Source organism: Suncus etruscus, chromosome 12, assembly GCF_024139225.1.
Source record: "Suncus etruscus isolate mSunEtr1 chromosome 12, mSunEtr1.pri.cur, whole genome shotgun sequence".
NCBI lineage: Eukaryota > Metazoa > Chordata > Mammalia > Eulipotyphla > Soricidae > Suncus > Suncus etruscus.
In genome coordinates, this window is record NC_064859.1 from 101,553,217 (window position 1) to 101,581,040 (window position 27,824).

The following is a 27,824-nucleotide window of genomic DNA, read 5'->3' on the forward strand; positions in this document are numbered from 1 at the left end:
CCGAAGCCCGGAGCCGCCGCGTCGGGGCCCCCGGGCCCCCCTCAGGGCCCCCCAGTCCGGGCGGAGCGGGCCTAGGGCCGGCCCGGGCCGGGTGGGCCGGACCTGCACCGGGACCGGGACCGGACCGGGACCGAGTCCCGCGGCTGGAGCTGCGGAGCCGGCGCGTAAGTTCCGCCTCCGGGTTCGGGTCGGTCCTGGGCCGAGTGTGCAAAGGCGTTAAGTCGAGCCTGAGTGTGCAAAGGCATGTCATAGTCCGCGCTGGGACAGTCCGCGGTGCAAAGGCATTAAGTCTGCCCCGGGACCAGGTGTGCAAAGGTATGAAATCTGCGCCGGGGAGTGAGTGTGCAAAGGCCTCAGTCCGTGGCAAGTGTGCAAAGGCCTTAAGTCTTCTGTCAAAAGTGCAGAAGTATTGAATTCATTCAGGGAACGAGTGTGCAGAGGCCTTAAGTTCGTGGCCAAGTGTGCAAAGGCCTTAAGTCTTTGGTCAAAAGTGCAAAAGTGTTGAATTCATGCAGGAAACGAGTGTGCAGAGGCCTTAAGTTCGTGGCCAAGTGTGCAAAGGCCTTAAGTCTTTGGTCAAAAGTGCAAAAGTGTTGAATTCATGCAGGAAACGAGTGTGCAGAGGCCTTAAGTTCGTGGCCAAGTGTGCAAAGGCCTTAAGTCTTTGGTCAAAAGTGCAAAAGTGTTGAATTCATGCAGGAAACGAGTGTGCAGAGGCCTTAAGTTCGTGGCCAAGTGTGCAAAGGCCTTAAGTCTTTGGTCAAAAGTGCAAAAGTGTTGAATTCATGCAGGAAACGAGTGTGCAGAGGCCTTAAGTTCGTGGCCAAGTGTGCAAAGGCCTTAAGTCTTTGGTCAAAAGTGCAAAAGTGTTGAATTCATGCAGGAAACGAGTGTGCAGAGGCCTTAAGTTCGTGGCCAAGTGTGCAAAGGCCTTAAGTCTTTGGTCAAAAGTGCAAAAGTGTTGAATTCATGCAGGAAACGAGTGTGCAGAGGCCTTAAGTTCGTGGCCAAGTGTGCAAAGGCCTTAAGTCTTTGGTCAAAAGTGCAAAAGTGTTGAATTCATGCAGGAAACGAGTGTGCAGAGGGCCTTAAGTTCGTGGCCAAGTGTGCAAAGGCCTTAAGTCTTTGGTCAAAAGTGCAAAAGTGTTGAATTCATGCAGGAAACGAGTGTGCAGAGGCCTTAAGTTCGTGGCCAAGTGTGCAAAGGCCTTAAGTCTTTGGTCAAAAGTGCAAAAGTGTTGAATTCATGCAGGAAACGAGTGTGCAGAGGCCTTAAGTTCGTGGCCAAGTGTGCAAAGGCCTTAAGTCCTTGGTCAAGAGTGCAAAAGTGTTAAATCCATGCTGGAGAACAAGCATGCAATGACCGTAAGCCCTTGGCTGAGTGTGCAGAGGTCTTAAGTCTTTGGTCAAGAGTGCAAAAGTCTTGCATTCATTCTGGGAACGAGCGTGCAAAGGCCTTAAGTTCGTGTCTGGGGACCAAGTGTGCACCTGAGACCACCGTGCAAAGTTGTTTTCGGTGGAGCACTTGGAGCTCCGTCCCTCGCTCTGAGCTGTGGCTCTTAGCTGCGGCCCTCACCTCCCATCCTGTAGGATTTGCTGAGTGTGCCACTTACACAAAACAGTTGTGGCTCCTCCTTTCCCAGCGACCCTTGTTTTCATTATTTACCACACTTGGAGCTTTGCTTTTGGGGCCACTCTCCGGTGCTGCTTCGGACTGACTCCTGGCTCTGCATTTCTGGTCAACTCCTCGCAGTGCTTCAGGGACCAAATAAATGCAATGCCCAGGATTGGGCCCGGCTGGGCCCCCTGCAAGGCGAGGGGGTGCCTGGCCTGCTGCACCATCGCCTGGGCCTCACAAACTGCAGCTTGTACCCAAGTGACCCCCACATGATTTGTTCTCAGCCCCATATGCTGAGTGTACACCATAGACTCGATCATTAAATGTGTAAGGGACACATGGCCTAATCTCTGAGATTATACAGCAGCCGACAGCATGTTTGATCCCCAGGACCACCCTGAGCCATCCCACCCCCCACCCCCCAGGAATGAGCCCTGAGAATGACAGAGCCAGGAGTGAGCCTTAAGCACAGCTGAGCCAGGCTCGGACACCCAAAATAAACCCCCCTAAGCACAGATCTTTCGCTTCGGGTTGTTTCTCCATCTTTGGGTACTGTTTCCCCTGACGGTTCTGAACACTCTCTTGGGCCACCCTTGATGATGCCAAAGGACACACCTGGTGCTGGGGCATGGCGATGCTAGGGATCGAACCTGGGGCCTGGGGGCGAGGGATGTCTTCAACCACACAAGCCTTTCGCTCCTTTTCCGTTCCTCTGGAAGACTGCCCGGACCAGCCACCTCACCCCTCACCCCCATGGCAATAACTCCCCCTTGTTGCTCACTGTCCCAACACCACGTCAGTCACCCTCAGAGGCCTTCCCGGAGCTTCTTCCCCACTCCGTTCTGTCCCTTCCTGGGGGCTGTAGAGCTTGTTCTGTGTGGTAACGGTTTTGCTTTGCCGAGAAGGTGTTTTACAAAGAGTAAAACCTCCCTGTCTCCACGCTCGGCCTCGGCGATCACGCTGGAGATCACCGGCTGCAGTGGCCCAAGTGTGTCTCAGCCGCCTGTGACTCCTTCAGCCTCCGTCGATCTGTCTGCCTGCCACCTCCATTTGTGCACCACCACCCCCCCCCCACTTCCCTGGAAACTTGAATGGACATTCTTCGGGTTCTTTTCTAGTTCTTTCTTTGTCTTTTTTTTTTTTTTTCAGTTTATTGATTGATTGATTGATTGGTTTTTGGGTCACACCTGGCGATGATAAGGGGTTCCTTCTGTCTCTGTGCTCAGAAATTGCTCCTGGGGGTGCCCAGAGCGGTGGTGCATGTGGTAAAGATTGGCTTTGCGGGCCCGGAGAAATAGCAGAGCTGCGTTTGCCTTGCAAGCAGTCAATCCAGGACCAAAGGTGGTTGGTTCGAATCCCGGTGTCCCATATGGTCCCCCGTGCCTGCCAGGAGCTATTTCTGAGCAGACAGCCAGGAGTAACCCCTGAGCACTGCCGGGTGTGGCCCAAAAACCAAAAAAAACAAACAAAAAAAAGATTTGCTTTGCACGTGCTAACCTAGGACGGACCGTGGTTCGATCTCCTGGCATCCCATATGGTCCCCTAAGCCAGGAGTGATTTCTGAATGCATAGCCAGGAGTAAACCCTGAGCATCACTGGGTGCAACCCAGAAAGCCAAAAAAAAAAAAAAAATCACTTCTGACAGGCTTAGGGCACCATCTGGGATGCCAGGTATTGAACCCGGGTCCATCTTGGGTTGGCCACATGCAAGACAAATGCCTTACCACCGTGCTCTCTCCAGCCCCTCTGGTTCTTACTAGGACAGTTCTTAGGGGACACTGAGGCTCCTTCCTTTCCCCCTCCCTGCACCCTGCTCCTCCTCTTCAGCTCCCTGTGGGTTTGTTTTCTCTTTCCTCACCTTACCAGTACCGTGAGCTTCCTACGCTGGTGGGTTGGTGGTTCTGGCACCTTCTCAGGAGCGGTGTGACCTGTTCTGTGCCCTTGGCCCCCGTCACTTTGTCCCTGGTTCACATTCGTAGCCTGAGACTCTGCAGAAGTCTCAGGCCTGCTCCCATGGGCATGGCAGTGGCGTCAGTGGCATCATCCAGAAGACGTGTAGTCTGGGTGCTGGGCGCTGGGCCCTGGCCGGGTGCTGGAGGGAGGGCTGGGAACCCCAAGGTCAAGGATCCTGGCAGAGCCATGACGAGTGAGGTTCCCACTGTGAGCCTGGGCACGGGGGAGCCGAGGGGACATTTTGGGGTCTCTGGTTGATGCCAAATGCTGCATCCTATATGTTGTAAGACCTGTAAGACCATCATGTTCAGAATGAGGGTCCCCATGAGAGTTGGGGGGTACAGCAAAAGATCCGTGTCTTTGCATCTTCAGGGTTAGTGACGCCCCCACCACTCCCCACCTAGCCTCTTTTTCCTGCTCTTATTTCCATGTGGTGTTTGTTTCCTTCATTTCTTTTCCTTCCTTCCTTCCTTCCTCCCTCCTTCCCTCCCTCCCTCCCTTCCTTTCTTTCTTCCTTCCTTCTTCCCTCCCTCCCTCCTTCCTTCCTTCCTTCCTTCCTTCCTCCTTCCCTCTCTTCCTCCCTCCCTCCCTTTGTTCCTTCCTTCCTTCCTTTCTTCCTCCCTCCTTCCCTCCCTCCCTCCCTTCCTTTCTTTTTTTTTTTTTTTTGGTTTTTGGGTCACACCCGGCGGTGCTCAGGGGTTACTCCTGGCTGTCTGCTCAGAAATAGCTCCTGGCAGGCACGGGGGACCCTATGGGACACCGGGATTCGAACCAACCACCTTTGGTCCTGGATCGGCTGCTTGCAAGGCAAACGCCGCTGTGCTATCTCTCTAGGCCCACCTCCCTTCCTTTCTTTCTTCCTTCCTTCCTTTCTTCCTCCCTCCTTCCCTCCCTCCCTTCCTTTCTTTCTTCCTTCCTTTCTTCCTCCCTCCCTCCCTTCCTCCCTTCCTCTCTCCCTTTCTTCCTTCCTTCCTTTATTCCTCCCTCCTTCCCTCCCTCCCTCCCTTCCTTCCTATCTTCCATCCTACCTCCCTCCCTCCCTCCCTCCCTCCCTCCCTTCCTTCTTTCTTTTGGTTTTTGGGTCACACCCACCAGCATTCAGATGTCACTCCTGGCTCTGTGCTCAGAAATCACTCCTGACAGGCTCAAGGGACCATATAGGATGCCGGGAATTGAACCCAGGTCCATCCCGGGTTGTCCGCATGCAGGGCAAACACCCCACTGCTGTGCTATTTCTCCAGCCCGTTTTCTTCATTTCAGGCATTCCACTTTTTCGTCCCTGTGTGCTTGGCTGTGAACTTCTCTTGTCTCTGCAGCATCCAGGCCCTTCCAGTGCGCTTTCCAGAGGGTTCTCTGGCCTTGTCTGGCAGGGGCATACTGCGTTCTGTATCTGGCCGCAGTTTGATGGCACGTTTGAGGTTCTGGGGTTCTGCCCTCGTCCCCCATAGAGAGGAGCCATTGTGCTGACCCTGGGTGGGCCAGCACAGGATCTCTTAGAGATGCTCTGGGCGCTTGGGAGGCCAACTGTATCCCCCTCCTTTCAGGGTTCTTGGTTCTTGGAGCGCCCTTGCCATGGTTTTTCCTCTAAGATTGCCCCTCATTCTCAGCAACCTTAGGGAGGGTCCCCTGGGACCCCAGCATCACCCTTTTCTGGGAAACACCCCCTCCCCCCGTTGGTGGCCTTGTGGGATGCAGTTTCTCATGTGCACACATGAGCTGGTTTTTAGAAATGCACCTTGCTGACCTGTCTCTGTCTCGCCCTTCAAATGACGGTGATCCTTGCTGACTTCCTACAAGAAGGAACCTTGAGGTCAGGCCAGTCTTTACCCAAGGCTGCGGCCTTCTCTTAAAGAAGTGACGTCCACTGTGCATTGCTGCTGTTGTCACGAGCCAGCTGATGTACATCCTGGTCATCCATAGGGTGATGAGGGGACAGTCCCACAGGAATCTCCCAAGCTCAGGGAGCCTGAATAGTGACACAACAGCTCAACTAGCAGCAACCTACCGCAGCCCAGGAAGCCCTCTGACACTGACTCTAGAGACGCCAGGGAGAGAGAGAACCATCATCTCACATTGGCCCTGTTTGAGCTAAGTTGATCGTTCCCTTTGCCTCTGTGTTGGAACTAACAGTATGAAGTCAGTTGTTTGTACCTGCAAGGAGGCAGGCTGGAGTGGCAGGTGAAAGATTGGGGAGCCTGGTGGATGGAAGGTCACACAGTGTGTGCCTGAAAAGACTATATTATCAACAACTTGGTAAATTATGGTGTTACAATAAAAATTAAGGAAAAAAAAAAGAAAATGGGCCCCGGAGAAATAGCACAGTGGTGTTTGCCTTGCAAGCAGCCGATCCAGGACCAAAGGTGGTTGGTTCGAATCCCGGTGTCCCATATGGTCCCCCGTGCCTGCCAGGAGCTATCTCTGAGCAGACAGCCAGGAGTAACCCCTGAGCACCACCGGGTGTGGCCCAAAAACAAAAACAAAAAAAAAAAAAATTAAGGAAAAAAGGGGCTGGAGTGATAGTACAGTAGTTAAGTCTCTTACCTTGGACACAGCTGACCTAGTCTGATCCCCGACATCCTATATGGTTCCCCCAGACTGCCAGGAATGATTCCTGAATGCACTGCCAGATGTGACCCCAAAACAAAACAAAAATGTGAAAAAAAATATAATGTGCTCTAGTTGTTTTTTTTCCCCAAAAACTTTGGGATGGGTATTGGTGCTCAGGGCCTACTTTTTTTTTTTTTTTGTTTTTTTGTTTTTGGGCCACACCCGGTGACACTCAGGGGTTACTCCTGGCTATGCACTCAGAAATCACTCCTGGCTTGGGGGACCATATGGGATGCCAGGAATTGACCTACCATCCATCCTGGGTCAGCTGCATGCAAAGCAATCACCCTACAGGTGTGCTATTGCTTCAGCCATAAGAGCCTCCTCTTGACTCTCTGCTTTGAAGGTCACTCTTTAGGGTGCTCAGGGGTACCAGGGATTAAACCAGGGCCTGTCTCTTAGTCAGGCCCTAGCTAACTTTGTAATGACTGAAAAAAATCACTGCTATGGGGCTGGAGCAGTAGCAAAGCAGGGAGGACACCTTGCATGCAGCTGACCCGGGTTCAGTCCCCAGCATCCCATATGGTCCCCTGAGCCTGCCAGGAGTAATTTTTTTTTTTGGGGGGGGGCTACATCCTGTGACATTCAGGCTAAATCGCTAAATCTCTCCGGGCTTGGGGGACCATATGGGATGCCAGGAGATCGGACCTCTGTCTGTCCTAGGTTAACATGTGTAAGGCAAATGCCCTATCACTTGTGCCAACACTCCAGGCCCTGCCAGGAGTAATTTCTGAGCGTAGAGTCACAAGTCTCCCCTGAGGACCACCAGATATGGCCCCCCAAATTTAAAAATATTGCTATTTTTATTGGAAGGATAAAGAGAGCAAGAACATTGATCCGTATTTTATTCTCTGAATTGTAGGCGCCAATGCCCAGCGATGCCACGTTCTGCAAATAAGGAATTGTTCCTCGGCCTCATGGTGGGCACGGCTGGCCTCACCCTCCTCCTCGTGTGGTACCACAGAGGCCGCAAGCCAAGGACCAAGTTTGACTCAACGTTCCTCCCTGCCCAGGTCCGCACCCATAAGGCTCTGTGCAGCAGCCCAGATCCTCAGGGCATATTCCAAGACGGGCAGCTGAAGATCCTGGACAAACTGGACGAGCTCGTGGCCCAAGTGGAGGCCCTGGCAGAGGAGGTTCGGGGCCTGAGGGTGGCCCTCCCGAAGCTGGAGGAGTTTAGACGAGACGGGTTGGGGGGCAGGACGGCACTTCCCAGGATCAGCCCCCAACACCGAGCCAGGAAGAGGCGGGCGGCCCAGGGCCAGCAGCAGCCGAACACCAGCAACAGTTCCGAGGAAGCAGAGAGCGAAGGAGGGTGAGTGTCAACTGGACCCCGCTGAGTCCATCCCCAACTGCTCAGTGCTATGGGCTCCGAGCAGCATCTGCAGCTGACGGGGCAGCTGGTAGAAGTAGGCTGGGAACTGCTGGTTTCTCCACCACCATGTGGCCTGCAGAGGTAGAGCTGGAAGGACTGACTCTGCTTCCAAGGGCTTTGTGGGCTTTTCAGCCACAGGTATTGCCCTAACCAGACAGAGCAACGAGAGGTCACTTTGGCTCCGGTTCTGGTCACTAGTGGGTCCAGGTGGTATGTATGCGCATGGCCCAATCTCTGTTGATGATTGGCGTTAGGTGACTTACCCCACAAGATCCGACAGAGAGAGAGAGAGAAAGAGAGAGAGAGAGAGAGAGAGAGAGAGAGAGAGAGAGAGAGGGAGGGAGGGAGGGAGGGAGGGAGGGAGGGAGGGAGGGAGGGAGGGAGGGAGGGAGGGAGGGAGGGAGGCAGGCCCCGGTTCTGATCCCACTGACAGGCTTAGGTGCTGTCCAATTTGACTTGGGGTGACAAGGAGGTTGTAAAAGCTAGGACTGCCCCATCCTGTAGCCCACAACTGTGTTTTGGGTGAACATGTAGCTGCTCAGTTGAGGAATCGAATCTCACATTTTCTTTCACTGATTAATTCAAATTTGTGATTCCCCTTCCACACACTTGGAACAGGAGGTTCCTGAATCAGGCAGAACAGACCTGAGATTTTTGGTTTTTTTGGGGGGGGGTTTTGTTGTTTGGTGGTGCTCAGAGGTTACTCCTGGCTCTGTGCTCAGTAATCACTCCTAGCAGGCTCGAGGGACCCTATGGGGTGCCAGGGATCAAACCCAGGTGAGCTGTGTGCAAGGCAAACGTCCTCCCAGCTCTTGGCCTGAGATTTGAGGATGTGTCCATGACATACGACCATCCTCACTGAGGTCCCATGAGTGCCAACTTTAGGAGCACAAGAGTCTTAGAGGAAGAAAGAACTTAGGAATAACAAGAATGTGCCCAGATAGTTATTGAGATGTGGGGAGGCGGGAAAAGAAAAAAAACAAATCTATGAGGCAGAAGCAATAGCACAGCAGGCCCTGCCCTTGCACATGACCAACCTGGGGTTTGTTCCCTGGCTTCCTTGCAGCTCTTAGCATTTCTGACTGTTTTATAAAATCAAGCTACACCAAGATTCCAGAGCCCTTTGTGCTCTTCTGCCCACCAGTCTCTCTCTGCGTGTCTTAGGCAAATCATTTCCCCATCTCCCTTGGCTTCTTCTCCCCAGAGGGTCTTTCGCAGGCTTTGCCCTATTCAAGGCCTTGCAGTGCTGTGTTTCACACTCACATCTCCTCTGTGATCTGTCTCCACTCAAGGGCGGGACTGAATAACAGAGTCCTGTTATTCCCGTTATTCAAGTCTCTGCATGATGAGGAAAAGCCTCAGGAGAGGGTGTGCACCCCTTGGGCCAGGCATTACCTACCGATTTTATACTTTTATTTACCATATAAAAGTGGTGGCCTCTCAACCCTCCAGACACAGAGTGGGTATCCAGGGTGAGGGGTTTGGGGCGCATGTAGAGAGTTTCAGCAGAGAGAACCCCAGCAGCAGTGGCCTTGTGCTGGTGATGAATCCCAAGTCACCTCCGACCCCAAATCCCCGAGTCCTCTGCCACATCCACAGAACCAACCAAGTAATCATTCTTGAGCTGGGTTTCGGATCAAATGACCTTGTGGACAGCAGGCCCCAGGGGATGAATTGGGGACTCAATGTCTTTGCTGCATGCAGAATGGAAGGATTTCTCCAGGGGAAAGCCCAGAGTCGGAATGAGCAGTTAGTGCTGCCCAGTGTCAGGCTGTTTCTGCATCTCACACACACACACACACACACACACACACACACACACACACACACACACACACACTGAATGGTGGGTTGTGCATTCCAAAATCCCCAGAGAGGGAGAGGAATCCCCATGTCCCCTTTCCAGGTAGGACAAGAGACATTGGTCCAGCAACAATTCTGATGCAGGGTATAATCCACACACAGTTGGGAAGGAAGAGCAGGCCAGGAACTCACACCGAAAGCTGTTCAACCATGTGGAAACACAAGCCAAGATGGCGGCCACCCCTCTAGGCCTCCAAATCAGCCTTTATTGGGAAAAACAAAGCCCACCCCCAAGGGGAGAGGAAAAAGCCAGATGAGGAGGCAATCAGGAAACATTTTTAATAGAAAAACCAAAGGAACCAATGGAGAGACATCTAATTGGAAGGGATATGAGGACCAATCTAAAGGCTTCTACCAACACACACACACACACACAACACACACACACACACACACACGCACACGCATGCACGCACGCACGCACATGCGTGAAGAGTGGCCTGTGCTTTAGAAGGGGAAAACACAGTCTGTTTTCCAATAAATCTCTTCATCTTGCCTCTAAGTGATGGCGCCAGCCAAGCCCCATATTCTGAGCATGTGGCCCGCACAGTCAGAAAACATGTCAGGGGCCGGGAAGATGGCTCTAGAGGTAAAGTGCCTTGCAAGCCCTAGCGTAGGACGGACTGCGGTTCGATCCCCAGCGTCCCATATGGTCCCCCCAAGCCAGGGGCGATTTCTGAGCGCATAGCCAAGAGTAACCCCTGAACGTCAAATGGGTGTGGCCCAAAAAACAAAAACAAAAACAGAAAACATGTCATGCCCAGAGAGAGAGGACGGGTGAAGCAGAAGCCTCATGCCCCAATCCCGAGGGACTGGGGAGTGTAGATCTGGAAGCAAATGCCAACACAGGAAGCAGCCCTTCAACATAACGTTGAAGAAAATAAAACAGGTTCAGGAAACTTACACCACAGACTTTTCACTCACTAGCAAAAGATACCAGTAGGCTGAGAGACTAGTTGTGGAAACTGCAACTGCAACCAACTTGTCCCTGAGACCCAAGCTCTTTATTGGGAAGAGGACTACCTGCTATGGGTGGAGAACAGGTCGGGGTAGGGGACCAATCCAGAGGTACTTCTGTTAGATTTGTGTCAACAACCCAGTGATAGGACCAAGAGACCACTTGGTAAGGCAAGTCACAAAGCGGGGTTTATTAAGTCAGCATGCTGGGGTCCAACCACTCCTGATCAGCAGAATGTAGGCTAGGCCCCGAGCTTGGGGTCCGTAGAGTTTTTATGGTCCCTGAGATCTTGCACATTGTTCAGTTAGCCTCAGGAAACAGATAGCAAAGGATACACATTTCGCATAACACAAGTAACATAATTCAATTGGATCAAGGCTGCCCTAGACAAGGCACGCCCACCAGGCCCGGATGTGGGAGAGCGGACATAGATAAGTGTCGATGGGGGCACCGTAGGCACCTGTCAATATCAGTTCCTGTGCCTCCCCAATGCCTCTTTTCTTCTGGGAAGGTTGTAGGCTCTATTTCCCCACATCAGCCTGACCTCCGGCAATGTATATGAGCTGTAAGGCATAATTAAAGCATAGCTAGGTCCTTACCGGCCAGGCTTATGGGTCTATGTCTGTGAATGTGAGGTTGGCATGAGCCCATCTGTTCTTTCACTTCCACTCCGTGAGCAACAAACTCAAGCAAAGAAAAATCATCCTGAATAGAGTGAAAACCAGTTACTCCAACAGATGGGGTTAAGGCACTTGCTTCACATGCCATTGACCCAGGCTCCATCCCCGACATCCCATGTGGATTCCCTGATCACTGCTGGGAGTGATCCCTGAGCACATAGCCAGGTTAAGCCCTGAGTACTGCCGGGGGTAGCCCCAAAGCCACCCACTCCACTCTGACCAGGGACTGAACCTGGATCTGTGTCAAGGGCATTTGTCACTTGGTCTTCTGCAAAACATCTTCCCACTGTGTCTTCAGGAGTCAAGTGTGTGAGAAGCAGATGAGGCCTGAGCTGGTATCAGGCTGCTGCAGACTGTCCAGGCTGTGGTCTCCATCTGTAGGCACATCCTCCCTTCCTCTGACTGAACCCCCCTCAAGCACCCCAAAAGAATAAGGCCAGAACACACAGGCCACAGGCTTGGGAATGAATCACAGCAGTGAGACAGGTGTGGCGCACAGCCATGGATGGCATTCAGAGCTGATGTCACAGGGTTCTAGAACCTTTTCTCATTCCAGCATGTGTGTGTGTGTGTGTGTGTGTGTGTGTGTGTGTGTGTGTGTGTGCATGTGCGCGTGCACCCTGAGTGGTCAGTCTCCCAGGGCTGCCCACCAGCACAGGCCTGAAGGACCCTGGACAATGCTTAGGAAGAGAGTGGTTCGCTCTTGAGTAAACTCAAGATGGGGAAATGTTTGAGGTGAGGGAAGCCGGTCAGCAAGGGAAGAAATGATAGCACCCCTGCCTCAGTGCTCAGAGATGAAACACCCTGCTTGGACCTGCTGCTCTCTCTCTCTCTCTCTCTCTCTCTCTCTCTCTCTCTCTCTCTCTCTCTCTCTCTCTCTCTCTCTCTCTCTCTCTCTCTCACACACACACACACACACACACACACACAAGTCTGGACTCCCCAGGCTCTGCCTCTGCCTCTGTGCTGAAGGGGCTCAGAGGGGCCCCCAACTTCAACTGTGGGTTATTCCCAGATGTTTGCCCCTATGGGGTCTAAATTGGGCCTAAAAGTCCTGCTCAGCCTGGAGGCAGGAAGTTCTGCCTCCTCCACAGTCTCTCTCTCTCTCTCTCTCTCTCTCTCTCTCTCTCTCTCTCTCTCTCTCTCTCTCTCTCTCTCTCTCCCTCCCCATCATACATACTTGCTTACTCTCCCTCTCACACTTGCTCTTGCTATCTCTCCTCTTTTTATCTTTCTCACTCTCTTTTTTGCTCACTCTCGCTCTTTCTCGCACTCTCCCTCTGGCTCTGCTCTCTTTCTCTTTTATTCTATCCCTTTTATTAAAGGGCAATTTATTTATTGATTAGTTTTTGGGCCACACCTGGCGATGCTCCTGGCTCTGTGCTCAGAAATCGTTCCTGGCAGGCTCGGGAGACCATATGGGATACCAGGAATTGAACCATGTTCATCCTGGGTCGGCCACATGCAAGGCAAATGTCCTACCACTGTGCTATCTCTCTGGTCCCTCTTTCACTCTATCTCTTGCATGCTCTATCTTGCTCTCATGCTCAAAGTTTTTGTCAAAGTTTTTCTTCTGTGTCCCTTCGCAGTTCACTTGCGATTTCAGTGCCTTGTGATCCAAAAAGGTAGTCTGCACAATTTCTCTCTTCTTGATTTTATGGAGGTATGTTTTATGGGCCAGTATGTGGTCTATCCTGGAAAATGAACCATGTGCACTGAAGAAGAATGTGTATCCAGTTTTCTGGGGATGGAATGCCCTCTATATATATACTAGTCCACTCTCTTCCTTTTCTCCCCTCAGAGCTAGTATATTCTTGATGGATTTAAGTCTGGTTGATTTATCAAGGGGTGCAGGGTGGTATTGAGGTCTCCTACCCCAATACCATAAAAAGGTATGTTGCCATAAAAAGGTTTGTCAACAATTATATCTAATATTTTGCTGATCCATCATTGGGTGATATATGTCTAGGAGTGTGACCTTTTCCTGTTGTACACACCCCTCGACCATCAGGAAATGTCCATCTTTGTTCCCTAGAACCTCGCTGAGTCCAAAGTGTAGGACATAGATTGTTTTTTTAACTTCTCAGAAGCTTGTCCTTTGGAATATCATTGCTGAGTCACTGTGACTGTCTGCGATGACTGTCTCGGGCCCATCCTTGGGAGGGAGAGTTCCAGTCCCTCCATATCCTCCCCATCCCTCATTATGGGTTTTTTTGTTTGTTTGTTTGTTTTTTGGGTCACACCCGGCAACATTCAGGGGTTCCTCCTGGCTCTATGCTCAGAAATCACTCCTGGCAGGCTTGGGGGACCATATGGGTTGCCGGGATTCAAACCACCATCCTTCTGCATGGAAGGCAAACACCTTACCTCCATGCTATCTCTCCAGCCCACAGTATCTTCTTGTGGCTGATTTGTTGTCATGTCTCGGTGCTGTTGATTTGCACATTCCTGGTGACTGATGGGTAATGAGTGTCCTTTTTCACTTGTCTATTGGCTACCGGTCACTTCTGTGGAGAAGCAGCCAGTTATACACCAGAAGGAGGCTTGTGCCATGTCCACCGGGACGTTAAGCAGGGTGAGGGTTGAAAGAGATGAAGGGAACCAAGATGTCGGGACTGTTGCGTTACAGTGGCCTGGAGGTCAGGGGGAGATGGAGTGAGGCCAGGAGTTCTGTGCCCTTCCGAGGGCCACCATGGAAGGAAGAGAGGAAGTCTGTTGATGACTCAGGAGACAGCCATGTGCAGTAAAGAAGCAAATCAGAGCAGGTGGGTGGGCCGGGCCACAGAGTGAGTCACCTCGGCTAGGCCTGGCTGTGAGCACCTTCTTGCGAGCACCAGAGAGGCCTGAGTGAGGCCGGCTCTCAAGCTTTTCCAGGTGACATGGCTCTCTTGTGGTTCCAGGTACCTCACCGCTAACACGGACACGGAAGACCAGCATTTCCCCACCACCTGGCTGCTCAAAAGCCCCGTGGAAGAACTCGCCCTCGAAGAGTTGCTCCAGAAGGCCGACAGTCTGCGGATGGACGAGGCGGGCAAGACGGAAAGTTTTGAGCTGCTCTGCGACCACAAAGAGAAGGTAAGAATCGTGGTGGGAAGCGGTTGGTAAATATAAGCCCGTCTTAAGCCTCAGCTCTCTGTCCTTTTGTGTTTTTTGTTTTTTTGTTTTTTGTTTTTTGTTTTTATTTTTTAAGGGGTCATACCCGGCTGCGTTCAGGGGCTACTCAGGGCTCTGCGCTCAGAAATCACTCCTGACAGGCATGGGGGACCATATGGGATGCCTGGGATCAAACCCGAGTCTATCCTGGGTTGGCCATGCCGGGGATAGAACCTGGTTCCATCCAACATGCAAGGCAAACGCCCTACTGCTGTGCTATCTCTCCGGCCACTCTGTGTCTGTTCTGATCTGACCTAGCTGGACCACCTGACTCAAGCTGAGGGAAGGATGCAAAATGCACCCATGGGGTTGCTCAAATTTTTAAAAAGTAAATTAAATGGCCGGAGTGATAGCACAGAGATAAGGCCTTGCACATTGGACGGAACCAGGTTCTATCCCCGGCTTCCCATATGGTCCCCCGAGCCTGCCAGCCTGCCAGTGACTTCTGAGTGCAAAGGCAGAAGTAGGCCCTGAGTCCTGCCGGATGTGGCCCCAAAACCAATAAAGACAAATGAGTGTTGGGGCCCATAAGATCACAAAGTACAACATCTGCAGTTGGACTTTGATTTGTTTTGTTTTGGTTTTTTTAGTTTTTAGGCCACACCTGGCAGTGCTCAGGGGCGACTCCTGGCTCTCTGCTCAGGGGACATTCCTGGCAGTACTAGGGGGAACCTATGCGATTCCAGGGATGGAACCTGCATCGACCACTTGCAAGGCAAATGCCCTACCTGCTGTGCTATTGACCGACTTTGATTTTTTTCATTAATTTGATATATTTAATATTAACAGATGAAAAGAAACAAGAAAAGAGAAAAGAGTCATTTACGTTACCTCCTGCAGGGGCTCCTGCAATCCTTCCGTCTTTAGCCTTTGGCTTCCTCTTCAGCATGACTCTGTCTTTCCAGTTTAGCGATGAGATCGAGTTTATTTGGCGGTTGGTTCGGGCGTATGGAGACATGTGTGAGCTGTCCACCAATGTAGATGAGAAGAGATATTATGCTAATGTCGGTAAGTACTTTAGAAAGACATGATTGGGGCCGGGCGGTGGCGCTAAAGGTAAGGTGCCTGCCTTGCCTGCGCTAGCCTTGGACGGACCGCGGTTCGATCCCCCGGTGTCCCATATGGTCCCCCGAGCCAGGAGCAACTTCTGAGCGCATAGCCAGGAGTAACCCCTGAGTGTTACTGGGTGTGGCCCAAAAACCAAAAAAAAAAAAAAAAAAGAAAGACATGATTATATTCAGAGTCTGTGATTGTCCACAGCGGATCACTAAGGAATTTGAAATCAAAGCTAAACCTTAGCTGAGACCTTAAAGTTTAATCTATGTCATATATCTTGGTGCTGAAAAATATCCAAAGTCTAGAGACAAATAGCTATTTAAAAAAATAAGTAAAATCATGGGGCCTGAGTGATAGCACAGCAGGTGGCATTTGCCTTGCACACGGCCAACCTGGGTTCGATCCCTGGCATCCCCTAGGGCCCCCCCCCAAGCCTGTCAGGAGTGAGTTCTGAGTGAGGAGCCAGGAGTAACCCCTGAGCACTGCCGGATGTGGCCCCAAAACAAAATAAAACAAACACACAAAAATCATTTTATTTAGGAAGTAGGAGAAAGATGAAGGGGGAATCTTGTAAAGAAAGAAATTATGCATTCCAAGTTGGGACGTGGTTGATTCCCAAAATGGAATGTTCTCTTAAAGAGTAAGAATAGGGGGCCCGGAGAGATAGCACAGTGGCGTTTGCCTTGCAAGCAGCCGATCCAGGACCTAAGGTGGTTGGTTCGAATCCCGGTGTCCCATATGGTCCCCCGTGCCTGCCAGGAGCTATTTCTGAGCAGACAGCCAGGAGTAACCCCTGAGCATCGCCGGGTGCGGCCCAAAAAAAAAAAAAAAGAGTAAGAATAGGGGCCGGAGAGATAGCAATGGAGGTAAGGCGTTTGCCTTCCATGCAGAAGGTTGGTGGTTTGAATCCCGGCATCCCATGTGGTCCCCCTAACCTTCCAGGAACGATTCCTGAGTGCAGAGCCAGGAGGAACCCCTGAGCACTGCCAGCTGTGACCCAAAAACTTAAAAAAAAAAAAAAAAGTAAGACTGGATTGCTCTTAAGCTCATCTTCCAACCAAAGTCCTGTGCACAGTTGTGCTCTGACTAGGGTGTCCGGTGCCCCTTTTCTCCCTGTGGCCCCATAGTAGCTTCGGAGCTGCCGGTGCTTTGGGGCCACATTGGGGGGAACCACAGAGATGAACCAGAGAGGTCCCCCCTGCCTAGGTCTCAGGATGGCAGTGAGCCTTTTTTTTCCTTCCAGGTAAGACACTGGGTGAAAAGGCAGTTTCCAGTGCACCCGAAAACGGCCGCTGCCACCTATGGTGAGTGCTGTTCCCCTCCTGAGTGAGTTCGAGGGCTTGGATACACCCCGACTGTGCTATTGCTCCGACCCCTGAGTGACTAGTTTTCATAAGTGAATCTGCTGAGTTCACTGGCTTTCCATAGAATTCTTGATAATAATAAAATAATTATTATATTATAAAATAATAATTAATAAACTGATTAGATCTAGTTTAATAAATGCTCTGCTAACCCTAACAAGAGTTAGGGTTAACAAGAGTTAATCCTAACAAGGGTAGCATCTGACTAGAAGGAATTCTTTTTTTGGGGGGATTGGGTTTGGGTTTTGGGGCCACACCCAGTGATGCTCAGGGGTTACTCCTGGCTATGCGCTCAGAAATTGCTCCTGGCTTGGGGACCATATGGGATGCCAGGGGATCGAACCATGGTCCGTCCTAGGTTAGCACATGCAAAGCAAATGCCCTACCACTTGCACCACCGCTCCGGCCCCTAGAAGGAATCCTTTAAAAATGAACACACACCAGCCATCCTGTGTACCAGGCTGAATCGAGTTATACAGATTCCAGATCCAAGATTAACCATCCTGGGGCCGGAGAGATAGCATGGAGGTAGGGTGTTTGCCTTTCATGCAGAAGGACGGTGGTTCGAATCCCGGATGGTCCCCGAGTCTTCCAGGAGTGATTTCTGAGCGCTGCCAGGTGTGACCCAAACCCCCCCACAAAATTGCCAAGATTAACCATCCTAATAGAGAAGGAAAAGATGGTTACTAAGAGGAAACAGAGAGAATGGGAGGGGATTCCTGCGAAACTAACTCAACAGACTCTTGATTAAGGAAAGCCCTTGTTGAGGCCGGAGAGATAGCATGGAGGTAAGGCATTTGCCTTTCATGCAGAAGGTCATTGGTTCGAATCCCAGCATCCCACGTGGTCCCCCGTGCCTGCCAGGAGCAATTTCTGAGCATGGAGCCAGGAATAACCCTTGAGCACTGCCGGGTGTGACCCAAAAATCACAAAAAAAAAAGAAGAAGAAGGAGGAGGAGGAGGGAGAAGAAGGAGAAGGAAGAAGAAGAAGAAGAAGAAGAAGAAGAAGAAGAAGAAGAAGAAGAAGAAGAAGAAGAAGAAGAAGAAGAAGAAGAAGAAGAAGAGGAGGAGGAAGAAGAAGAAGAAGAAGAAGAAGAAGAAGAAGAAGAAGAAGAAGAAGAAGAAAAAGAAAAGAAAAGAAACCCAAAAATCAAAAAAAAGGAAGAAGAAGGAAGAGAAGAAGGAAAAGAAAAGAAAAGGAAAGGAAAGGAAAGGAAAGGAAAGAAAAGAAAAGAAAAGGAAAGGAAAGGAAAGGAAAGGAAAGGAAAGGAAAGGAAAGGAAATGAAAGGAAAGAAAAGAAAAGAAAAGAAAAGAAAAGAAAAGAAAAGAAAAGAAAAGGAAAGGAAAGGAAAGAAGAAGAAAAGCCCTTGTCAGAAGGGATCCTGCATGGAGGATGAGAAATTTGACCAGATATCATGAGTGGGGGATTGTCTCTAAATTGACTAGCAAGATCCTAGTTCAAATTGGATCCTTCAAGGACTGACTGGGGAAGCCCAAGGTCACACCTAGCTGAGTTGAGGATTAGGAAGTTTCATTAAATTTGACCAAGAGGTTGCTATAGTAGAAATGGACGGATAACAGGTCATTGAGCTAATCCAATTGGTCATTTTAAAATCCCATTTACACGAGGGGAAGAGCATTTAAGCAGTGGCATTAACTTAGGATAGAGATAAGCGAGACATAAGAGGGGACAGGGCAGGTACGTTTTTGACTCCACACTCTCACTCACACCCCTGGGGAAAAAACAAAGCTCCATTTGACCTCAGACTCATGCCCGGGGTTTTAGGCAGGAAGAGCAGCAGTTCCTAAACATTCAGAACAGAGAAACACCAGCATAACAAGGCCATAGACCTGAGCAGCATAATACAGATCACAGAACTATTATAGTGTATACCACTGTGCCATCAAGAGCACCAAACACTGGGCCCGGAGAGATAGCACAGCGGTGTTTGCCTTGCAAGCAGCCGATCCAGGACCAAAGGTGGTTGGTTCGAATCCCGGTGTCCCCTATGGTCCTCTGTGCCTGCCAGGAGCTATTTCTGAGCAGACAGCCAGGAGTGACCCCTGAGCAACGCCGGGTATGGCCCAAAAAACAAAAACAAAAAAAAAAGAGCACCAAACACTATAGATGAGATCAGCATGAACTGAACAAAGGATGTTATCACAGGAAGCAGAGAGGCACCTAGATTTCATGGGACATCAAGAAACTGGAGCCTATAGCTAACAACTTAAGTGTAGTTATTTAAGCTGTAAAAAGAAAGCTTATGCGTCTAAAAAAAAAAAAGAAAGAAAGATGGATTGTTGTTGGGTTCACAGCACACAAAGAAAAATGCTATTCTTAAGTATGCTTTGCTTGAGTATGCTTTCTGTTTAGACTCACAGAACAGAAATCAGGTGAAATGTGTCATTTTAAGCAAATGCTTCCTTTCACTTGGGTTTTCATTTTTTTTTCCTAATTTAAATTTTAACTTTATTGATTGGTTGATTGATTGATTGGTTTCTGGGCCACATCCAGCGGCGCTCAGAGGTCACTCCTGGCTCTGCACCCAGAAATCACCCCTGGCAGGCTGCAGGACAATATGGAATGCCAGGAATCGAACCGGGTCCCTCCCGGGTCGGCCATGTGCAAGACAAATGCCCCACTGCTGTGCTATATATCTGGGTTTTCATTTTCATGGTCTGTTTTAGTGTTTTCATGCCCACCACCAATCCCAGGGCAGAGGATAGAAGAGAAATATTTTTTGGTATGACCCATCTCTCAGCCCGAGGTTTCTAGTAGCCACACATTGTTGCGGGCCAAACCTGTTCGCAAGACGCCAGCGCCTGCAAACAGATCCTTCGTGGAATTTCGGGAAAAATTCGCGGGGAGAGAGTGGGTGCACGGACGGCGAACGACGGAAAATATGTTGTAGAAATGAATGAAACCACACAGATAGTATGGGGACTCAACGTTATCAAGAAACGAGAGACAAATTTATTTTTTGAGCTGGCAGCTTTTAAAGGTTAGAGACTTGGAAGGCAGATGCAGATTTTAGACATCAAAGAGGCTGGGAAAAGAATGAAGGACTCGGGGCCGGGCGGTGGCGCTGGAGGTAAGGTGCCTGCCTTGCCTGCGCTAGCCTAGGACGGACCGCGGTTCGATCCCCCCGTGTCCCATATGGTCCCCCAAGAAGCCAGGAGCAACTTCTGAGCGCATAGCCAGAAGTAACCCCTGAGCATCACAGGGTGTGGCCCAAAAAAAAAAAAAAAAAAAAAAAAGAATGAAGGACTCTAGCTTAAATTAGCATATAAAAGAGTTGAAACTGAAGGTGAAAAAAGCAGCTAGTTTTGGGTTCCCTTTGCTTTGGGTAAAACAGAAGAAAAACGTAATTACAGGGGAGTAGGAATGTGAGGAATGTTTCAGAGTTTTGGGGAAAAAATGAAAATTACTTTATTATGAGCTAAGTTTATGGAAAGGCCTGAATTTAGGCGCCAAGGTAGCAAAAATTACAGGGAGCTATTAAATGGGAGACTTTTGGCTGTTTGATTGCTGTTCTAGTTAGAAAGAATTTACTAAGGCCTGATTTCTAATAAAGGTTTAAAATAAAGAGAGAAATAGTTACAGCCCTTATGAAATTATGTCCAAATAATCCACGCAAAGGGTCAAGTGATTTTGACTACTCTAAGCGGGCCTTTTTGGCAGATAATTTCTTATTTGAGGAGAGCACTACACTTTCGTGTGTGCCTCTCCAGAGTGGGGTGTAGCCACACATCTTTGGAGTGACTTGATTTTGGGGGGTGTCACTCTTGGAGGGACATTTTCTCTCTACAGGATCTGGGGTTCACACCCCTAAAACCAGAGCAAACCCCTCCCCACAGCCTGGCCTGTTGCTGTGCCCTGCCACCAGCAGGGGGCACCCAACTGACGCTGTTAAATTCGATGTGGGCTTCAGATAAGGCTTGTTAGGGTCTTCCTTTCTCCCACCAGACTTTTGGGGAACCCAAGAACAAAATCAAGAAATTCTAGGGGCCGGAGAGATAGCATGGAGGTAAGGCGTTTGCCTTTCATGCAGGAGGTCATCGGTTCGAATCCCGGCGCCCCATATGGTCCCCCGTGCCTGCCAGGAGCAATTTCTGAGCCTGGAGCCAGGAATAACCCCTGAGCACTGCCGGGTGTGACCCAAAAACCACAAAAAAAAAAAAAAAAAATCAAGAAATTCTGTAGCTGGGGCCGGGAAGGTGGCGCTAGAGGTAAGGTGTCTGCCTTACAAGCTCTAGCGTAGGACAGACCGAGGTTCGATCCCCCGGCGTCCCATATGGTCTCCCCAAGCCAGGGGCGATTTCTGAGCTCATAGCCAGGAGTAACCCCTGAGCGTCAAACGGGTGTGGCCCAAAAAAAACAAAAACAAAAAAACAAAAAAAAAAAGAAATTCTGTAGCCATAAGAATGCAAACAGAATAGCCGCTTTTCCAGAAGGGGCAGCAGTTGGGGTACAAGGGTCTGCCCTGGACACAGGTATTCTGATGTTTTAGCTGTAGATGGCCATTTCTGCTCAGGGTTTTTGCGAACATTAAGATTATTGGGTTCGAGGGCCCAGAGAGATAGCACAGCAGCGTCTGCCTTGCAAGCAGCCGATCCAGGACCAAAGGTGGTTGGTTCGAATCCCGGTGTCCCATAGGGTCCCCCGTGCCTGCCAGGAGCTATTTCTGAGCAGACAGCCAGGAGTGACCCCTGAGCACCGCCGGATGTGGCCCTAAAAGACAAAAAAAAAAAAAGATTATTGGGGCCCCTTGAATATGCCCGATCTCGTCTGATCTCGGAAGCTAAGCAGGGTCGGGCCTGGTTAGTACTTGGATGGGAGACTGCCTGGGAATACTGGGTGCTGTAGGCTTTAAAAAAAAAAAAAAAAGATTATTGGGGCCCCAGGTGGAGCTTACAGCAGGGAGGGTGTTTGCCTTGCATGTGGCCCACTGGGTTTGATCCCCAGCATCCCATATGGCCCAAAAACAAAACAAACAAACAAACATGTTCACCTTGAGTCCATAGGTCAAGGGCCTTCCTGAACTCTGTCCTGTGTCCGCTGGGAACAAGAGCTCTGTCCCGCTCTCACCGTCCTTGTCCTTTCACAAAATAGTCGCAGAGGATGAAAACAAGACAGAGCCCGGGTGGGGTGACTTCTCAGACTTGGTCCCCTGATTGAGAGGCTGGAGAATCTTAAATCCTGAATCCGGGCATTTTCTCATCACTCGGAACAAATGACTGTCAAATTGAGGCCCCTGGAGACCTATGAAAGGTCTTTTAGCCCCCTCGCTGCCCCCTTTCAGGACAAGAGCTTTGGGCTCGTTGTTTCCTGATACTCTTGAGCTAAAGGGTCAAAAGGCTCCTTATGAGACCCAGTGGTTCTTTCGGTGCCAAATAGGACAACATATGTCCCAAGCATGAGGGGCCAGGTCAGCAGAGTGAGGGGTTCCCGAGAGTGAAACCAACCCCCTATTTGTTCGGGGTCCAGAATTTTCCCCTCAGGTGAGAGAACAGAGGCCCTTGGAAGCGGGCCCAACCCTGAGGGTCTAGCCCTGGGACATGGTGTGGTCATGTGTCTGGGGCCAGATTTTACCTGCAACCCTCCATATGACAAAGGGGGCAGATTCTGGGGATGCAGTGGATGGTCCCCAAGCAGCCAGGACTGTCCACTCCACCCCACGCAGAGCCCCTGCCCAGGTCCTCAGGGGTCCTTGACGGGACACGTCATTTGTACTCTCCACAGGTATGCAGTTCTCTGCGGTCAGGTGTCTGAGTTCGAGGGTTTGCAGAACAAGATCAGCAACGGACAATGTTTCAAGGTACCTCCCAAGGGCCGGAGAGATGGTACAGTGGGTTGAGGTGCTGGCCCGGCACTAAATAACGGTTCCCTGGGCTGAAGCAATAACACAGTGGTAAGGCGTTTGCCTTAAACACGGCCAATACAGGATAGACCCAGGTTCGAATCCCTGCATCCCATATGGTCATTGTGCCTACCAGGAGCAATTTCAGAGCCAGGAGTAACCCCTGAGCGCCGCTGGGTGTGACCCTCCCCCCCAATTAGTTTGAGATGATCGTTTTCTACCCCCAAGAAGCCGCCTCGCAGACAGTGTTGTTCTTTTTTCTTTTTTTTTTTTTTTTGGTTTTTGGACCACACTCGGCAGTGCTCAGGAGTTACTCCTGGCTGTCTGCTCAGAAATAGCTCCTGGCAGGCACGGGGGACCCTATGGGACACCGGGATTCGAACCAACCACCTTTGGTCCTGGATCGGCTGCTTGCAAGGCAAACGCTGCTGTGCTATCTCTCCGGGCCTAGTGTTGTTCTTTTTTCAAAGATCCAGGATAGGACGAGCGTGTTTTGTCCTGAGTTCCCCAACCCCACAGGCCATAATACCGGGTTCTGCGCATATCAATGGGGGGAATGCTTAGAACCCCTCAGAGGGGTCACCAGAACTCATCTAATTCTGGCTTTCCAGCTCCTGAGACAAGGTAGACCTTCAGGGAGGAAATGGCTCCTGCTTTAGTGCTCAGTACCTCACTACCGAGGCCGGGGCTGGGAGCATCCTCACCTCCCGCGACCCTTGCCCGAGCCTCAACTCGGGTCCCAGGGAACCAGGCTCAGCACTGGGGGCTTCTGACTGGAAGCACCCCCCCCTGCAGGAACCAATGGCCAGTGGACTGGGTCGGGCCGGGCAGTGGGGAGCTACAGGCAGACTCCAGGGTTTCTTGTTGCTGCAGTTCCTAAATTGGGGTGTCCTGGGTCGTTCCAGAAGCACCTCGATATAGCCATCCAGCTCCTGCCCGAGGAACCCTTCCTGTATTACCTCCGTGGAAGGTACTGCTACGCTGTAAGTCGCCAGCTGTGCTGGAACCTTCTGAGCCCGCCCAGGGCTGTGCCCTCCCTGCGAAGGCGAGAGAGCTGTAGGGGGGAGGGGGGGTGCTCAAGGTGTAGCTCAGACCCTCATCCCCTGCATTGGCAGGAGCAGGGTCCTCTGCAGCTTTCTATCCTATTTGCCCTCTGTGTTCCCTCTGTGCTGCAGACACACAGCCACAGGCTTCCAGACACACACACATGTGTTTGCAAGCAAAGACATGCATACCAACATGCAGAGACACATGTGCACCAGTTCTTGAGCATGCAAGTGTGTGTTCTTGCATGAGTGTGTGAGAGTGCATGAATGAGTGTGTGTTTGTGTGTGTGTTTGTGTGTGTGTGTGTGTGTGCATCCACAGATGCTCAGACCCGCAGGGCTGGACTGGACTGTCTCCCTCCGTGGGACATGGGTCGGCTCGGCCGTGGCTGAGCATCAGCCTGTGGGTCCTGTCCTAGTTGGGAGGGCGGAAGCTGTGGAAGTAAGACGGTGCCTGTCCTCACGCTCACACCCAGACACTCGCTCAAGCACGCAGTTGCTTACACACACATACGCACGTATGTCATTCACTCAACAGTCTAGTACAGTCACACACATAGACTCACACTCATTTATTCACACCCAGTATGTTGTAGATGGAAACATTTCCATGAGACTATTCTTTGCCTGTTGTCCCACCTTGACCTACCAGGTGGGGGCGCTGTTGAGAGCCAAATAAATAGTCTGGGAACGAGGTGTTGGGGTGGGGGGGGTCTTTGGCCAGAGTTGGCTGGCTGGCTCTAGGTGTGTTTTGGAGCTGGCAGCAGGCTGACAAAGGACTCTCTTCGCCCAACCGGAGAAGGGGATGGGAGTCAATTTCTCATTCTGGGAGCTCTTTGTGGATACACAAACAATCAACAAAGGAGTAAACAGGACCCAACAAATGGGGCAACACCAGTACACTCACACATTCTCAAATACATAGTCGCACGCACACACATAGATAGACACTCGAATTCGTTCTCACACCGTCCACTCGCAATCATTCACTTATGCTCACTAACGTATTTAGACACACACTTTTTTGTTTGTTTTTTTTTTTTGGTTTTTGGGTCACACCCGGCGGTGCTCATGAGTTACTCCTGGCTGTCTGCTCAGAAATAGCTCCTGGCAGCACGGGGGACCCTATGGGACACCGGGATTCGAACCAACCACCTTTGGTCCTGGATCGGCTGCTTGCAAGGCAAACACCACTGTGCTATCTCTCTGGGCCCGACACACACACATTTTTTTAAAAAATATTTTAGAGGGCCCGGAGAGATAACACAGCGGTGTTTACCTTGCAAGCAGCCGATCCAGGACCAAAGGTGGTTGGTTCGAATCCCGGTGTCCCATAGGGTCCCCCGTGCCTGCCAGGAGCTATTTCTGAGCAGACAGCCAGGAGGAACCCCTGAGCATTGCCAGGTGTGGCCCAAAACAACAAAAAAAAACAAATAAATAAATAAATAAAAAATATTTTAGAAATATGTATGTCTGCAGCATGGAGGGAACACAGAGGGCAAACAGGATAGAGAGCAGCAGAGGGGACCCCACTCCTGACAGTGCAGAGGATGAGGGTCTGGGCCACACCCCGGGGCACACCACTCCCTACACCCACACACACTCAGGTGGTTACATACACATACATGCATGCACGCACAGTCACACAAACATGCACCACACCCACACTCGGTCACACTCTCACCCCACGCCCCACCGCCCTGTGCCCACATCTGCGCCCACAGGTGTCGCAGCTGAGCTGGCTGGAGCGCAAGATGGTCGCGACTCTCTTCGGGATGGCGCCCACCTTCACCGTCCTCGATGCCCGCAACGACTTCCTCAAGGTGCGTTGGGCAGGCCAGCCTCGGGTCACCCCGAGTCCTGCCCTCTGGCTCGGAGAATCTTGGTCTCAGGCCAAGCCTTTTAGACCTCATCCCAGCACCTTTTGCTCAGGCCTCTCTTAGTTTTAAGGAAGTGGGTTTGGGCCAGAGAAATAGCACAGTGGTAGGGCGTTTTTGCATTGCATGTGGCCAACCTGGGACCCGGTTCGATTCCTGGCACCCCATATAGTCCCCCAGCCTGCCAAGGGCGATTTCTGAGTGCAGAGCCAGGAGTGACCCCTGAACGACACTGGGTGAGGCCCAAAAACCAATCAATCAATTAATCAATCAATAAGTAAAGTTTTAAAAAATAAGGAAAGAAGCAGGTTTGAAATCCAAACTATGGACTAAGCCAGCAGTGCCATGGGCCGACCTCCTAGGACAGACAAACACAGAGACAGTCTGAGGATCTGAGTCTTTGTTCTGGGGGAGGGCAGGGCAGGCGCCTACAGCCATGAGCTGGAGTCCCCCACTGGTGGGCCCACCTCTGCCTGGAGTCACCTGGCCTCCCCCATCAGTCCATCATCCTGGTCTCCAGGCCTGGCCCAGCTCAGCCCTCGGCTGGTTTCTCGAAACAGACGCCCTTGACTCACTCTCGTACCCTTAACCTCTTCTCTCTGCTGTTTTCGCATGAAATCAGGCCGAAGAACTCAAACCTGGCTTCTCTAAGTGCAACTACGCATACTTGGCCAAGGTAACCCCGTGTGCCCCAAGATGCCACTTGCACCACCGAAGAGCGGGCTGGCCTGTAACACAGGTATGTGTGTGTCCTGGTCTTTTTTCCCCAGTGTTACCTGGACCTGGAGGACACATGTGAGGCGCTGAAGTTCTGTGACCAGGCGAAGCTGCTTCCAAGCCTCAGCAGAGAGGTGAGTCGCCCGCCCGCCCCGTGCTGACCTTCATTCCAGCGCTCGGCGGCAGTCCCCGGCCTGGAAGCGTCTGGAACAGTGGCTTGTTGGTGGTTGTTTTTGTGTGTGTACACGTCCTTCTCCGTCCACTTGGGTCAAAGCTGTGGGGAGCTCATGCTGAGTCTTCCATCCCCACTAGACCTGCACCCCTCAGCCCTTCCCTTCTGAGAACCTCAGATTTGGCCCGAGCATCTGAGTGTTGTGTGTGACAAGAGTCTGTTTGATGGGGCCGGAGTCGTGTTCCCAAAACAAAAAATGTTACCTCAGGACAGAATGAGAGCACAGCATGGAGGATGTTTGTCTTGCATAGAACTGACCCAGATTTGATCCCCGGCATCCCATAGGGTCCCCCAAGCCTGCCAGGAGTGATTTCTGAGCACAGAGTCAGGAGTAATCCCTGAGCACTGCCGGGTATGGCCCAAACAAACAAACAAACAAAATTATGTTGGAGGCCAGAGCAATAGCACAGTAGTAGGGTGTTTTCCTTGCATGCAGCCTACCCAGGATAGACTGGGCTGGATCTCTGGCATCCCATATGGTCGTCCCCCAAGCCTGCCAGGAGCGATTTCTAAGTGCAGAGCCAGGAGTAACCAACCCCTGAGCACCACTGGATGTGGCACATAAAACAAAACAAAACAAAACAAAACAAAACAAAACAAAAAAGAGAATTATGGTACTTTAAAATGAAAGTTTCCGGGGCCAGAGAGATAGCACAGTGGTAGGGCATTTGCCTTGCACACAGCAAACCAGAAAGGACGATGGCTCGAATCCCAGCATCTCATAGGGGTCCCCTAGCCTGCTAGGAAAATTCCTGAGCTCAGAACCAGGAGTAACTCCCGAGCACCATTGGGTGTGATCCAAAACAAACAAACAAATAAAGCAAAAACTAAATGTCACTTGGAAATCAACATGCAAGAGGGGGGTGGCAGAATGGCCAATGGTCACTCATTGGACCCATCACGCCCCCATCGAGGTGCTGGCTTCGTAGTGGAACCCACAATTCAGCCAACCCACTGCTGAGGAGTACAGAGCCCAGTATGCCAGCTCTCCTGCCAGCACCCCTTCTGCCGGTCCCCACAGCCTAGACCTACATGCCCCAAAAAAGCCTCTGTCCGCAGTGCTCTTCCAACAGGAAAACCCGCCCGAGGCCCCATCTCAGGGGCGCACACATACCCCCCCCTTGTCCCCTCTTTGTTCCCCATGCAGGATGAAGTCGCACAGGCGCAGATTGAGGAGATGCTGGGCTCCCTGTCGAGGACGTAGACCAAGGACTTGACCCTGCTCCAGGCCCATGTTGGGCCCTGCTGTGCCCAAGAACTGCTTGCTGCTGACCAAGCCCAAGCTTTGTGTGCACGTACACGGGTCCGGCTTTGAGCCCCAGCACCACCCAGCAGCCACACCTGGGCCCCCTGCGCTGAGCTGACAGTAGCCCCTAAGCCAAAAACACAAATTCAAAAACAAGCCAATGGTGGCGGTGAAGAAGATGAACAGGGACAATGGCCTGGTCATCGCTGGGGCCTACT

General features: G+C 51.2%; 1 protein-coding gene across 1 annotated transcript; it reads left to right on the plus strand.

Annotated features, from left to right (window-relative positions):
• On the plus strand, window positions 1–27,797 carry RMDN2 (regulator of microtubule dynamics 2). The gene is made up of 11 exons (XM_049784264.1): window positions 1–164; window positions 7,041–7,493; window positions 13,955–14,129; window positions 15,113–15,215; window positions 16,507–16,567; window positions 22,372–22,447; window positions 23,395–23,472; window positions 25,259–25,357; window positions 26,034–26,087; window positions 26,182–26,262; window positions 27,508–27,797. The coding sequence occupies exons 2-11, from the start codon at window positions 7,057–7,059 to the stop codon at window positions 27,562–27,564; spliced, it is 1,221 nt and encodes a 406-aa protein (XP_049640221.1). The 5' UTR covers window positions 1–164; window positions 7,041–7,056; the 3' UTR covers window positions 27,565–27,797.
• The last annotated feature ends 27 nt before the right edge of the window (window positions 27,798–27,824 follow it).